General features: G+C 38.1%; 1 protein-coding gene across 32 annotated transcripts in view; it reads right to left on the bottom strand.

The window, feature by feature from the left end:
• Window positions 1-14255, bottom strand: part of DOCK3 (dedicator of cytokinesis 3) — a 507677-nt gene that overhangs the window by 393465 nt on the left and 99957 nt on the right. For all 32 annotated transcript variants that reach the window (XM_021068832.2, XM_021068840.2, XM_084988414.1 and 29 more), the window contains exon 3: window positions 10062-10102. In XM_021068832.2, the coding sequence (XP_020924491.2) occupies window positions 10062-10102 (41 nt within the window). The remainder of the gene's footprint in view (window positions 1-10061; window positions 10103-14255) is intronic.

The raw sequence follows: 14255 nt of genomic DNA, 5'->3' as shown, positions 1-14255 counted from the left end.
AAAAGCATTTGAAAAATTAGATATCCTTTTATGATTAAAAAAAATTCTAAACAAACCAGGTACATATGGAATGGACATCAAGATAATAAAGGCCACTAATGAGAAGCCAGCAGCAATCACCATACTCAATGATAAAAAGCTGTAAAGCTTTAGCTCTAAGATAAGAATAAGATAAGGATGCCAGAACTTACTATGTCTATTCAACACAGTACTAGAAGTCCTACCAGAGCAATTAGTCAATAAAGAAATAAAAGGCATCCAAAATGGAAATAAAGAAGTAAAGTTCTCTATGTTTCCACATGACATTTTCTTACATAGAGTTTTGGGTGGTTTTTTGGGGGGGGTTTTTTGTTTGTTTTTTGTCTTTTTGAGGGCTAAACCCTTGACATATGGAGGTTCCCAGGCCAGGGGTCAAATCGGAGCTCTAGCTACAAGCCTATGCCACAGCCACAGTAATGCCAGAGCCACAACTGCGACGCACACCACAGCTCATGGAAACGCTGAATCCCCAACCCATTGAGCGAGGCCAGGGATCTAACCCACACCCTCATGGACACTAGTCAGATTCACTTCAGCTGAGCCGTGATGGGAACTCCACGTTCTTATATATAGTAAACTATAAAGCCTATACCAAAAAATTTTTAAATAAAGAAATTCAGTAAAATTGCATGATACAAAATTAATATACAAAAAATAGGTTCTATCCGTTATGCTAACAATAAAACATTGGAAAGAAAAATTAAAAAGATGATCCCTTTTACAAGAGCATCAAAAAGAATAAAATGTTTAGTAACAAATTTAACCACCTAGGTGAAAGATCCATACATTGAAAAATATAAGATACCAAGAAAAGAAATTGAAGATGACACAAATAAAGAGAAACATATCGCATGTTCACAGACAGAAAGATTAACATTGTTAGAATGTCCATACTACTCAAAGAAATCTACAGATTCACAACAGTCTCTATCATAATTTCAATGGCCTTTTTCACAGAATTAGAAGAAACAATCCTAAAATTGATGTGGAACCATAAAGACCTCTAACAACTAAAGCAATCTTCAGAAAAAAGAATAAAGCTGGAGGCATCCCATTTCTGATTTTAAAAATATATAATAAAGCCATAGTAATCAAAACAAGCACTGACATAAAAACATATATATAAATCAATGGAACAAAACAGAGAGCCCAGAAATTAACCCACAAATATATAAATATAATTAATTAATTTATGACAAAAAAGCAGAGAATACATAATGAGCAAAGGATAGTCTCTTCAGTAACTGGCTTTAGGAAAAATGGATACATAAATGCAAAAGAGTGAAATTTTACCCTTACACCCTACCCAAAAATCAACTGAAAAATGGATTAAAAATGTTAATGGAGGAGTTCCAGTCGTGGTGCAGTGGTTAACGAATCTGACTAGGAACCAGGAGGTTGCAGGTTCGATCCCTGGCCTCATTCAGTGGGTTAAGGATTTGCCGTTGCTGTGAGCTGTGGTGTAGGTCTCAGACGTGGCTTGGATCCTGTGTTGCTGTGGCTGTAGTGTAGTCCAGCAGCTACAGCTCCGATTAGACCCCTAGCCTGGGAACCTCCATATGCCATGGGTGTGGCCCTGGAAAGACAAAAAAAAAAAAAAAAATGTTAATGGAAGACCTAAAACTGTAAACTCATAGAAGAAAACTTAGGGGAGATGTTTATTGACCCTGGCACTGGAAAGTATTTTTTGGATATGACAACCAAAGTCACATGCAAAAAAAGCACAAACAGGAGTTCGCATCGTGGCTCAGTGGTTAATGAATCCAACTAGGAACCATGAGGTTGCAGGTACGATCCCTGACCCTTCTCAGTGGGTTAAGGATCCGGCATTGTCATGAGCTGTGATGTAGGTTGCAGACGCGGTTCAGATCCCGTATTGCTGTGGCTCTGGTGTAGGCTGGCGGCTACAGTTCTGACTGGACCCCTGGAGCCTGGGAACCTCCATATGCCGCAGGAGTGGCCCAAGAAATGGCAAAAAGACAAAAAAAAAAAAAAAAAAAAAGCACAAATAGACAACTGGGATTAAATCATACTAAAAAGCTTCTACACAGCAAAGGAAACAACCAACAAAATGAAAAGACAACATACAGAATGAGAGCAAAATAACTGCAAACCATGTATATGATAAAAGAGTAATATCCAAATATATCTAGAAACTCCTATAACTAGTAGCAAAAAATAATAGTTATAACAATAATAATAACCTAATTTTATAGTAGGCAAAGAAACTAAATAGACATTTCTTTGAAGACATACAAATGTTATTCTAATGTACAATCCTTTATCTTGAAAATGGATATGACTGTACCTTCCATTTTAACTGGTGAAACAGTTCTCAGAGCTTTATGAGAGTCTGTTTCCCAGGTTATAATTTTCAGTTGGGCAGAATAAAATTCCTTTTCTCCCTTAACTTAATTTTTAATTGAATTTTTGTCAACAGGGATTAAGTAAAGAGCTCTTACATTTGAAACCTAATGCACAATCCATGAAAAGGAAAAATGAAAAGTTATACTTCATCAAAATTAAATATTTTTCTCTATGAAAGGCCCTATCAAAAGCAAAAATAGACATGGAGTTCCCTGGTGGCTCAATGGATTTAAGATCCAGCACTGTCACTGCTGTGTCTCTGGTTACTACTGTAGTATGGGTTCAATCCCTGGCCCAGGAATTTCCACATGCCACAGGCATGGCCAAAAAAATAATTTTTTTAAGGGAATAAAAGGACAATATACAGATGGAGACAAAATTTTTCAATACACATGTGATACAGAACTAGTATCTAGAATATATAAAGAACTCTCAAAACAATGGTTCAATCAGAAAGACAAATTAGAAAACAGGCAAAAGACAGAATGAGATGTTTCACTGAAGACCATAAACAGATGGCAAAGAGAAGTGTGAAAAGATGTTCCACTCCATTAGCCATTTGGAAAATGCAAATTAAAATACCACTAAACCTATTAGAATAAGTAAAATAGAAAACAATAACAAATAGTGTTTTATCAAATGCTGCCAAGAATGCAAAAAGCATTCACTTTAAGTAGGAATTTAATGCTACCATCTCTAGAAAATGGTCTGGAAGATTCATTAAAAACTAAAATATTATGTAACTACTACATAAGACAACAAGTACATCTGGGCCATTTATTTACACCAGAAAAATAAAAACATTTCTTTTCTTCACAAAACTTCAAAAACTTGTATACAAATGTTTATAAAAGTTTTAATATTTCATAGCCCAAACATGTAAATAACTCTGATATCCTTTGAAGTATGAGTGGTTACTGCACAGCCACCCCAGGTAAAACGGTGGCTTCTGACTTTGAAGTGAGAGGACAGGATTACGATGGCAGAACAGAAGAACTGGAGCTCAACTTCTCTCCTAAAAACAACAAAATTCACAACTGAAGGCTGAGCAATCTTCAACCAAAGGGACAAGAAACCTTAAAAAAGATATCCTACTCCAGAAGACAAAGAGGAGGACACATCAAGACGTAGGAGGGGCGATTTTGTGATATAAACAATCTCATACCTCCTGGGTGGGAAGCTCCACAGACTGGAAACTAACTGGTTCACAGAGACTCACCTATAGGAGTGAGAGTTCTGAGCCTCACATCAAACTCCCATGTGCGGGGATCTGGCACTAGGAGAAAGAGCCCCTGGAGCATCTGGCATTGAAGGCCAGTGGGGCTTGTGCACAGGAGCTCCATGGGACTGGGGGAAACGGAGACCCCATTCTTAAAAGGCGCACACAGACTTTCACATGCACTGGGTCCCAGGGCAAAGCAAAGTCTCCATGGGAATCTGGGTCAAACCTGAGAGTGCAGTTCTTGGAGGACATCCTGGGAAAGCAGGGGTGAACGTGGAAGGACATTGAGAGCAAAGCTCTGGGGGATATTCAGCAGCGTGCCTTTCTCTGGAGGTGGCCATTTTGGGAAAATCTGGCCCCACCAGTCAGTCAGTCAGCACTGAGAAGCCCCAGGGCAAACAATAATCCAGGTGGGACCACAGCCCCGCCCCTCAGTAAACAGGCTGCCTAAAGACCCCTCAGGCACACAGGCCCCTCTAATCCAATCCAGAGACTAAGCCCCACCCACCAGAGGGATAAGAATCAGCTCCACCTACCAGGGGGGAGGCATCAGCACCTCCCATCAGGAGGAAGCCTGCAGCAAGCCCCCACAGGGACTTCAGCCACAGGGGGGCAGACATCAGAAGTAAGAGAGGCTACAATACAACTCTATTATCTGTAAACAGGTCACCACACCAAAAACCTATAAAAATGAAAACACAAAGAACTACAACTCAGATGAGGGAGAAAGGAAAAACCACAGAAAAACAGCTAAGCGAGGAGAAGATTCTAAGCCTCCAGAAAAAAGACTTCAGACTGTTGATGCTGAAGATGATGCAAGACATTGAAAATAAACTGGAGGCAAAGATGGATAACTTACAGGAAACACTGAGCAAAGAGATACAACATATAAAACTTATAACAAGAAGAGATGCAAAATACAGTCACGGAAATAAAAAATTCACTAGAGGCAGCTAACAGCAGAATACAAGAGGCAGAAGAACGAATAAGCAGGGTGCAGGACAGATTGGTAGAAATTACACATGCAGAACAGAAAAGAGAAAAAAGGTTGGAAACAAATGAAGAGAGTCTCAAAGAACTCTGGGACAAACACACCAACATCCGTATTATAGGGGTGCCAGAAGGAGAAGAGAGAGAGAAGGGGACAGAAAAAATATTCCAAGAGATAACAGCCAAAAACTTCCATAACAAGGGAAGGAATCACTCACTCAAATCCAGGAAGCACAATGAGTACCATATAAAATAAACCCAAGGAGGAATACACCACGGCACATACTACTCAAACTGACCAGAATTAAAGACAGAGAAAACCTTGAAGGCAGCTAGGGAAAAGAAACAAATAACATACAAGGGAACCCCAATAAGGTCATCGGCGGATATTTCAGCAGAAACTCTGCAGGCCAGGAGGGAGTGGCATGATATACTTAACGTGAAGAAAGGAAAAAGACCTCCAACCAAGATTACTCTACCCAGCAAGGCTCTCATTCAGATTTGAAGGAGAAATCAAAAGCTTCACAGGTAAGCAAAAGCTGAGAGAATTCAGCAACACTAAACCAGCCTTACAACAAATACCAAAGGAACTTCTCTAGGCAGAAAAGAAAAGGCTACAACCAGAAACAAAAATTCCACAAATGACAAGGCTCACCAGTAAAGGTATACATACAGTAACGATATGAAATCATCCATGCGCAATTATACCACCAAAGTCAGAAATCACGAGAAGAGGTGGGTACAAATGCAGGACAGTGGAGATGAACTTGCAATTAAGAGACCAACAACTTAAAACAATCTCACATACATACAGACTCTTAAATCAAAACTTCAGAATAACTGCAAACCAAAAATCTACAGCTGATACACAAACAAAGAAAAATCAACTCAAATACATCACTAAAGATAGTCCTCAAACCAGAAGAGGAGAGAACAAGAGAAGAAGGGAAGAAAAAAGAGCTGCAAAAACAAATCCAAAACAGTTCATAAAATGGCAAGAAGAACATACATATCAATAATTACCTTAAATGCTAATGGACTAAACGCCTCAACCAAAAGACACAGACTGGCTGAATGGATACAAAAACAAGACCCATCTACATGGTGTCTTCAAGAGACCCACTTCACTTCTAGGGACACATACAAATCGAAAGTGAGAGGATGGAAGAAAATATTCCATGCAAACGGGGATCAAAAGAAAGCTGGAGTAGCAATACCCACAACAGACCAAATAGGCTTTAAACTGAAGAATATTTTAAGGGACAAAGAAGGTCATTACATAATGATCAAAGGATCAATCCAAGAAGAAGATGTAGCAATTTTACATATCCACGCACCCAACGTAGGTTCACCACAACATATAAGGCAACTGCTAACAACCTTAAAAGGACAAACTGACAGTAACACAATAATAGCGGGGGACTTGAACACCCCACTTACAGCAATGGACAGATCACCCAGGCAGAAAATCAATAAGGAAACACAGGCCCTGAATGAAGAAGCATTAAACCAGGTGGACTTAATAGAGATTTATAGGACATTCCATCCAAAAGCAACAGAATACACATTCTTCTCAAGTGCACATGCAACACTCCCTAAGACTGGTCACCTCCTGGGCTGCAAATCCAACCTCGGTAACTTTAAGAAAACTGAAATCACGTCAAGCATCTTTTCCAACCACAACGCTATACGAAGGGAAATCAACGACAAGAAAAAAAAAAAAAAAAACTGCAAAAAACACAAACACGTGGAGACTAAACAACATGCTACTAAACAACCAAGGGATCACTGAAGAAATCAAAGAGGAAATTAAAAAATACCTAGAAGCAAATGACAACAAAGATACGACACTCCAAAACCCATGGGATGCGGCAAAAGCCGTTCTAAGAGGAAAGTTTGTAGCAATACAAGCCCACCTCGGGAAACAAGAAAAAGCTCAAACAAACAACCTAACTTTACATCTAAAGCAGCTCGAGAGAGAAGAACAGTCAAGACCTAAAGTTAGTAGAAGGAAAGAAATCATAGAGATCAGAGCAGAAATCAATGAAAGAGAAACAAAGAAAACCATAGAAAAGGTCAATGAAACGAAAAGCTGGTTCTCTGAAAAGATCAACAACATCGATAAACCCCTAGCCAGACTTACCAAGCAAAAAAGAGAGAGGACTCAAATCAATAAAATTAGAAATGAAAAAGGAGAAGTAACAACGGACATCACAGAAATACAAAGGATCATAAGAGACTGCTATATGCAACTATACGCCGATAAAACGGAAAAGCTAGAAGAAATGGACAAATTCTTAGCAAAGTACAATCTTCCAAGACTAAACCAAGATGAAATAGAAAAGATGAATGGACCCGTCACAAGAACTGAAATTGAAACTGTGATTAAAAAACTTCCAACAAACAAAAGTCCAGGACCAGATGGCTTCACAGGCGAATTCGGTCAAGCATTTAGAGAAGAGCTAACAGCTCTCCTTATGAACCTATTTCAAAAAACTGCAGAGGAAGGGATACGCCCAAACTCATCCTATGAGGCCACCATCACCCTGGTACCAAAACCAGACAAAGATTCCACAGAAAAAGAAAGCTACAGGCCCGTTTCACTGATGAACATTGATGCAGAAAATCCTCAACAAAATACTAGCAGACCGCATCCAATGATACATTAAAAGGACTGTACATCATGATCAAGTGGGATTTATCCCAGGGATGCAAGGGCTCTTCAATATCCACAAATCAATCCGTGTGATACACCACATTAACAAACTTAAGAATAAAAACCATATGATCCTCTCGACAGACGCGGGAAAAGCCTTTGACAAAATCCAACACCCATTTCTGATAAAAACCCTTCAGAAAGTGGGCAGAGCGGGAACCTACCGCAACATAATAAAGGCCATATGTGGCAGACCCACAGCGAACATCATTCTCCATGGTGAAAAGCTGAAAAGAATTCCCGCTGAGATCAGGAACAAGAAAGACAAGGATGTCCACTCTCACCACTACTCTTCAACATAGTTTTGGAAGTCCTAGCCACAGCAATCAGAGAAGTAAAAGAAATAAAAGGCATCCAAACTGGAAAGGAAGAAGCAAAACTACCACTAGTTGCAGACGACATGATACTATACCTAGAGACTCCTAAAGACTCTACCAGAGAACTGCTAGAGCTCATCCACGAATTTGGCAAAGTCGCAGGATACAAAATTAATACACAGAAGTCGACGGCATTTCTATACACTAATAATGAAAGAGCAGAAAGAGCAATCAGGGAAGCAATCCCACTTACCATCCCATCCAGAAGTATAAAATACCTGGGAGTAAACCTACCTAAAGAGAGAAATGACCTGTACTCTGAAAACTGGGCATGTAATTGGGCAAAACTTTCCTTGAAAAAGATACATGCACCCATATGTTCACTGTAGCACTATTCACAATAACCAAGACATGGAAATGACCTAAATGTCCATCAACAGACGACTGGATTAAGAAGATGTGGTATATATACACAATGGAATACTGCTCAGCCATAAAAAAGAACAAAATAATGCCTTTTGCAGCAACATGGATGGAACTAGAGACACTCATACTAAGTTAACTCAGAAACAAAAAGACAAATACCATATGATACCACTTATATCTGAAATCTAATATATGGCACAAATGAACCTTTCCACAGAAAAGAAACTCATGGACTTGGAGAACAGACTTATGGTTGCCAAGGGAGAGGGAGTGGGATGAACTGGAAGTCTGGGGTTAAGAAATGCTAACTATTGCATTTAGAATGGATAAGCAATGAGATCCTGCTGTATAGCACAGGGAACTATATTTAGTCACTTGTTATGGAACATGATGGAGGATAATTTTAGAAAAAGAATGCATGTGTGTGTGGGTGTGTGTGTGAGTGACTGGGTCACTTTTCTGTATAGCAGAAAACTGACAGAACACTGTAAACCAGCTATAATGGAAAAAATAAAAATCATTTTTTAAAAAAAGGCAAAACCTTTCAGCTAGCTATATACATACACGCACACACACACACACTCACACACACACACACACACACATACACACTCACACACGGAATTAACACCTGAAAATGTTTTAAAACTAAAGACACCAGGGGAAAAATTACCTATGAGCAGTAGTTCTTAACCACGGGCAATTTTACCACCACCACTCCACCCACTTCCCAACTTCAGCCCCAGGACTTCTGTCAATGTCTAAAGACAGTTTTCATTGTCACAATTTGAGAGGGGATTTTAGTGAGCAGAGGTCATATATGCTGATAAACTTCTTCTAATGCACAAGACCACAAAGAATTATGTGGCCAAAATGTCAAGAGTGCCAAGGATAAGATGCCCCAGCTACAAGGAATGAAAATCTGAAGACATTGTTTTCTTATAATCAGTACTTTCAACTAACAAAATGAGTGACTTCATTGGCAAACTGACGATTAGAACACTGAAATTTTCCATTTTTTAATAAAAAGAATGGAGTTCCCGTCATGGCGCAGCAGAAGAGAATCTGACTGGGAACCGTGAGATTGTGGGTTCGATCCCTGGCTTCGTTCAGTGGATTAAGGATCCAGCGTTGCTGTGAGCTGTGGTGTAGGTCGCAGATGTGGCTGGGATCCTGGGTCACTGTGGCTGTGGTGTAGGTCAGCAGCAGTTGTAGCTCTGATTTGACCCCTAGCCTGGAAACCTCCATATGCTGTGAGTGCAGCTCTTTAAAAAAAAAAAAAAGGCTAAAAATAAAAATAATATGTGATAATTTTGACATTTTCTATATAAGAAAAAGCATAATACATTAAATGCTATGCTACATAAAATTTATATAAAAACTGATAATATTATAGAAAAAAGTAAAGCAGAAAAACTTTTGCAAATGCATTACTAGAGAAGAATGTTGCTACATGTATTATAACTACCAACTAAAATATGTTTTATCAAATTATGATTAATTGGTAATAGAATAAGCACATATCTAATACATAAAATTACTATCCGGCATGTAAAAATTTTATTTAAATTCATATTTTAACAGTAACATCATGATCAGAGACATCTCTAATGAAACATTCTTTAAAAGTTTTTTCCATTTTAGAGATAAATTTGTCTAACTAATCACATGACTCCACAGGACTAGACCTATGAAAAAGTCAATTTACATTCTGTCAACTATTTGAAGGGAAAAATATTAAATGTCCTAAATAGGTTTTTTTCAAAATAAGCTTTGCAGATATCACCATACATGCATTTTTCATCCTTTTCAAAAAACTCAATTTAATACTGCTGAGACAAGAATAGAGTTTGATACAGTTCTGTAAAGGAAAGAATGAGTATGGTTACTGTTAAGGATTGAAAGATGGATAAGAACTGTTTATTAAACACACATTCTAGGCAGCTTTCTACTTTAGAAAAGTTAACAATAAACTTTTCATTACCTTTACACTAGGCTTCTTTGTTGAAACTCCTCTATACCAACCTAAAACAAAACATACAAGAAATATTAAGATCATATGGTTGTCATTTTCTATAAAAGATATTAGTATTTTTAGGAAAATAAATAAATGCAAAACTTTCTAATAGGTTTTAGGCACTTAGTATGTCTTTATCAAGAGTAGTTTACCCCCAAAGAAACAATCTTACAATAAATACAACATTTTGCAATTTTCATCAAAAGGCACATACTGTAGGGAAAAAATAAAATAATAAAAAAAAAAGAAATAGGGATTTTGGTTTTCCTCCATTTTTTCTGGCATAGAGCTCCCAAAACTCTTGGAATTTCCTGAGTGATAGTGGTGATAGGAGCATCTTTTGCTATTCATGATAAGACCATTTCAGCCATCCTTGAGTTTATGATAATAAGGTAGTTCCTGGAGGATGGGGGCTGGTTGCCAGGGGATCCAGACATGTGATTAGAGGTCTGGAGCTCTCAGACCCCATCCCCAAGGGGAGGAGGGTGCTGGAGATGGACTTAATCACCACAGGCCAATGATTTAGTCAAGCATTCCCATGTGACGGAGTCTCCATAAATATTCTAAACTGTGGAGTTCAGAGTTTCCAGGATGGTGAGGTACTAAGAGGATGATGGATCCAGAGAAGACATGAAGGCTCCGTTGCTCACCCCTCCACCCCTCAAACCATGCCCTGTGTAACTCTCCCTTCTTGCTGTTCCTGAGTTTTATCCTTTGTAATAAACTAATAAACATGAAAAAAAAAAGGCACAAAATCCCTTTCATCTGAATAAAACGAAGTAAAATTAGAAAAGGAGTTCCCACCATGGCACAGCAATTTAAAGATCCAGCATCAGCTCTGTGGGGGTGCAGGTTGGAACCCCAGCCTGGCGCATTGGGTTAAGCATCCAGTGTTGCCACAGCTGTGGTACAGGTCACAGCTGTGGCTCAGATTCCACCCCTCACCCAAGAACTTCCATACACCACAGGTGCAGATGTTAAAAAAAAAAAAAAAAAAGATTAGAAAGACTTCAGAGGACATGCATTCAACTCCTTGAAAATTCCCATGTGAAATCATTAGAGGTTAGAAAAATGCCAAAATCAGATAGCTTTTTTTTTTTTTCTTTTTTGGCCACCCCACATGGCATATGGAGTTCCCTGGCCACAGCTGTGACTCAAGCTGCAGGTTTGGCAACACGAGATCCTTAACCCATGTAACCTGTGTCCCGGCACTCCCAAGAGGCCACTGATCCCATTGTGCCACAGCAAGAACCCTTCATATAGCTTTTTTGATGGCTGATAAGGGGTACATCCCAGACTTTCTGTTTCCTGGTCTCACTGAATGCGCTACACGAAACTATGCTCATTTTTTTGGCTTTCTAGCTGCTAAAGTTGACATCAGTTCTACATTTATTCCCTCTCAGCATTCATATACAGCAATAACATTACAAGATTCAATTACATAATAAAAAAATTTTCATAGAAAGGAAACTTTATTGCCAAACTTTCTCAAATCCAATGTATTATTTTCAGAGTTTTGCTATAGTTTCTCTACTTGGGTTTAAGAGGAAACACCAATGAGTTGAAGAAGAAGCCAAGAATCATATTTAAAGGAGGAATATGAAAAAAAGAGGTATTTGTTGATATAGCTTACTGTTCTTAATTCCAAATGAAATTGAGGGTTGTTGCATGTATTAATCTTTAAGTCCCACAATAAAGCTATGAGGAAAAGAATCAACTTTTTCACCCTGAAATCATAACAAACAGGAAAAGAAGAAATGTCCTTATTTCTGTTTAGTACAACAGCTGAGATCATAAATTTTTTTTTTATTTTCCCACTGTACAGCAAGGGGGTCACGTTATCCTTACATGTATACTTTACAATTACATTTTTCCCCCATCCTTTCTTCTGTTGCAACATGAGTATCTAGACAAAGTTCTCAAAGCTATTCAGCAGGATCTCCTTGTAAATCTATTCTAAGTTGTGTCTGATAAGCCCAAGCTCCCGATCCCTCCCACCTCCTCCCCCTCCCATCAGGCAGCCACAAGTCTCTTCTCCAAGTCCATGATTTTCTTTTCTGAGGAGATGTTCATTTGTGCTGGATATTAGATTCCAGTTATAAGTGATATCATATGGTATTTGTCTTTGTCTTTCTGGCTCATTTCACTCAGGATGAGATTCTCTAGCTCCATCCATGTTGCTGCAAATGGCATTATGTCATTCTTTTTTATGGCTGAGTAGGATTCCATTGTGTATATATACCACATCTTCCGAATCCAATCATCTGTCGATGGACATTTGGGTTGTTTCCATGTCCTGGCTATTGTGAATAGTGCTGCAATGAACATGCGGGTGCACGTGTCTCTTTTAAGTAGGGTTTTGTCCGGATAGATGCCCAAGAGTGGGATTGCGGGGTCATATGGAAATTCTATGTATAGATTTGAATAACACTTGAGGGTCTCAATAATTTTTTTTTGTCCTTTTTTTAGGGTCACACCAACAGCATATAAAAGTTCCCAGGCTAAGGGTTAAATAAGAGCCTAGCCACAAGCCTACACCACAGCAATGACAGATCTCAGCTGCATCTGCAACCTATGCCATAGCTTGCAGTAATGCAGATCTTTAACCCAATGAGCAAGGCCAGGGATTGAACCTGCATCTTCATGGACACTAGTCAGGTTCTTAAACTGCTAAGCCACAATGGGAATTCCAATATCTTCATTTTTTTCAAAGTAATAACCTTACCAATGTGACACTTCACTATATCTTAGGATAGAGAAGGATATCAGCAGGTAGGGCAGAGTAAGGGTTGCCTAAAAAAATTGTCTGCAATAAAATCAGTAATAATACTAGCAAAAACTAGAAAAATCAACTTTATTAGAACTCTAAAAGTAAACTAAAGACTTGAAATAATCCAGAGTTATTATCCAAGGGATAATAAGAAGTGTTTGCTAATGGATATGGAATTTTCTATGAAATGTTCTAAAATTGGACAATGGTGATGACTGCACAACTCTAAATATACCAAAAAATGGTCCAACTGTACATTTTACAGGAGGTGAATTTTATGGTATGTGAACTCAATAAATCTGTTATAAAAGGAAAAAAGACAGGGTAGCACTAGGTCTGAAAAATTTGAAAATTACTACTTAGAGAATTTCCTGTACATATGCACTAGGAGACACTTACAGGAATGCTTTGTTGTCTCTAACATATTACACACAATATGAAAGTACTAGTTCTACTCCCATACTCTCTCGTATTTGATATATCCTTGAGGCTACCTTGTTAAATCCTATGAAAGGTCATTTTAAACCTAACTGCAATGCCACTCATGTCAATCTCTGAATCTCTCTTATACTACTCAAAGAAAATTATTAGGTTTCTAAATAAATGTTTCAGTAAAACTGATATTTTCATTCAAATGACTACATACCACTTACCTATGTTTTTTTAAATGACAGTAGAGAATAAGTGGGATGAATTTACATGAAGATTAAGCACCACCTCAAGATTTCAGGTAAGTACTTGAGATCAAGATAACATGTTTACAAAGATCAGCAATTTTTCTCAAGTAAACTCTCACAATATTGTTTATCAAAAAGCTGTGTCCTTATGAACGAAATATACATATTAAACTGTAATATAAACTCTCGCTTCTTGTTGCGAAGTAGAAGAACAGAAGAAGATTTAGACCAGTTCTGAACACCAAGTATCTTCAAAAACACATTATCATCTTCATGTGATACCACCATTGTGACGGCCATGAGAACTGTACTCAATGAATTTCAGCCATCATACCTTTTCTTAAAACAAAACCTCTGCTACAAATTTTGCCAAATGATCCTACTCCATGAAAAATTCAAAACTGAAGAGAATGAAGAAGAAAAACTCATTCTTTTATTGTCTTTTACATATAGAACAATAAAAGTTCATAACTTCTCAGATGAAGAATCAAAGAACTCAAATATTTCCAACATCAAGAATCAACAGGAGTTCCCACTGTGGTGCAGTGGGTTAAGAATCTTAGTGCACATTCACAATAGCCAAGACATAGAGACAACCAATGTCCATCAAGAGATGAATGGATTAAGAAGATGTGGTACATATACATAATAGAATACTTCTCAGCCATAAAAAAGAACAAAATAATGCCATTTGCAGCAACATGGATGGAACCA

The sequence above is a fragment of the Sus scrofa genome, chromosome 13 (genome assembly GCF_054392235.1).
Source record: "Sus scrofa isolate SSC_HxYL_T2T_F1_AM1 chromosome 13, Sscrofa_HxYL_maternal_Yorkshire_Landrace_v2.0, whole genome shotgun sequence".
Lineage (NCBI taxonomy): Eukaryota > Metazoa > Chordata > Mammalia > Artiodactyla > Suidae > Sus > Sus scrofa.
This window is presented reverse-complemented; position numbering and strand designations above follow the sequence as displayed.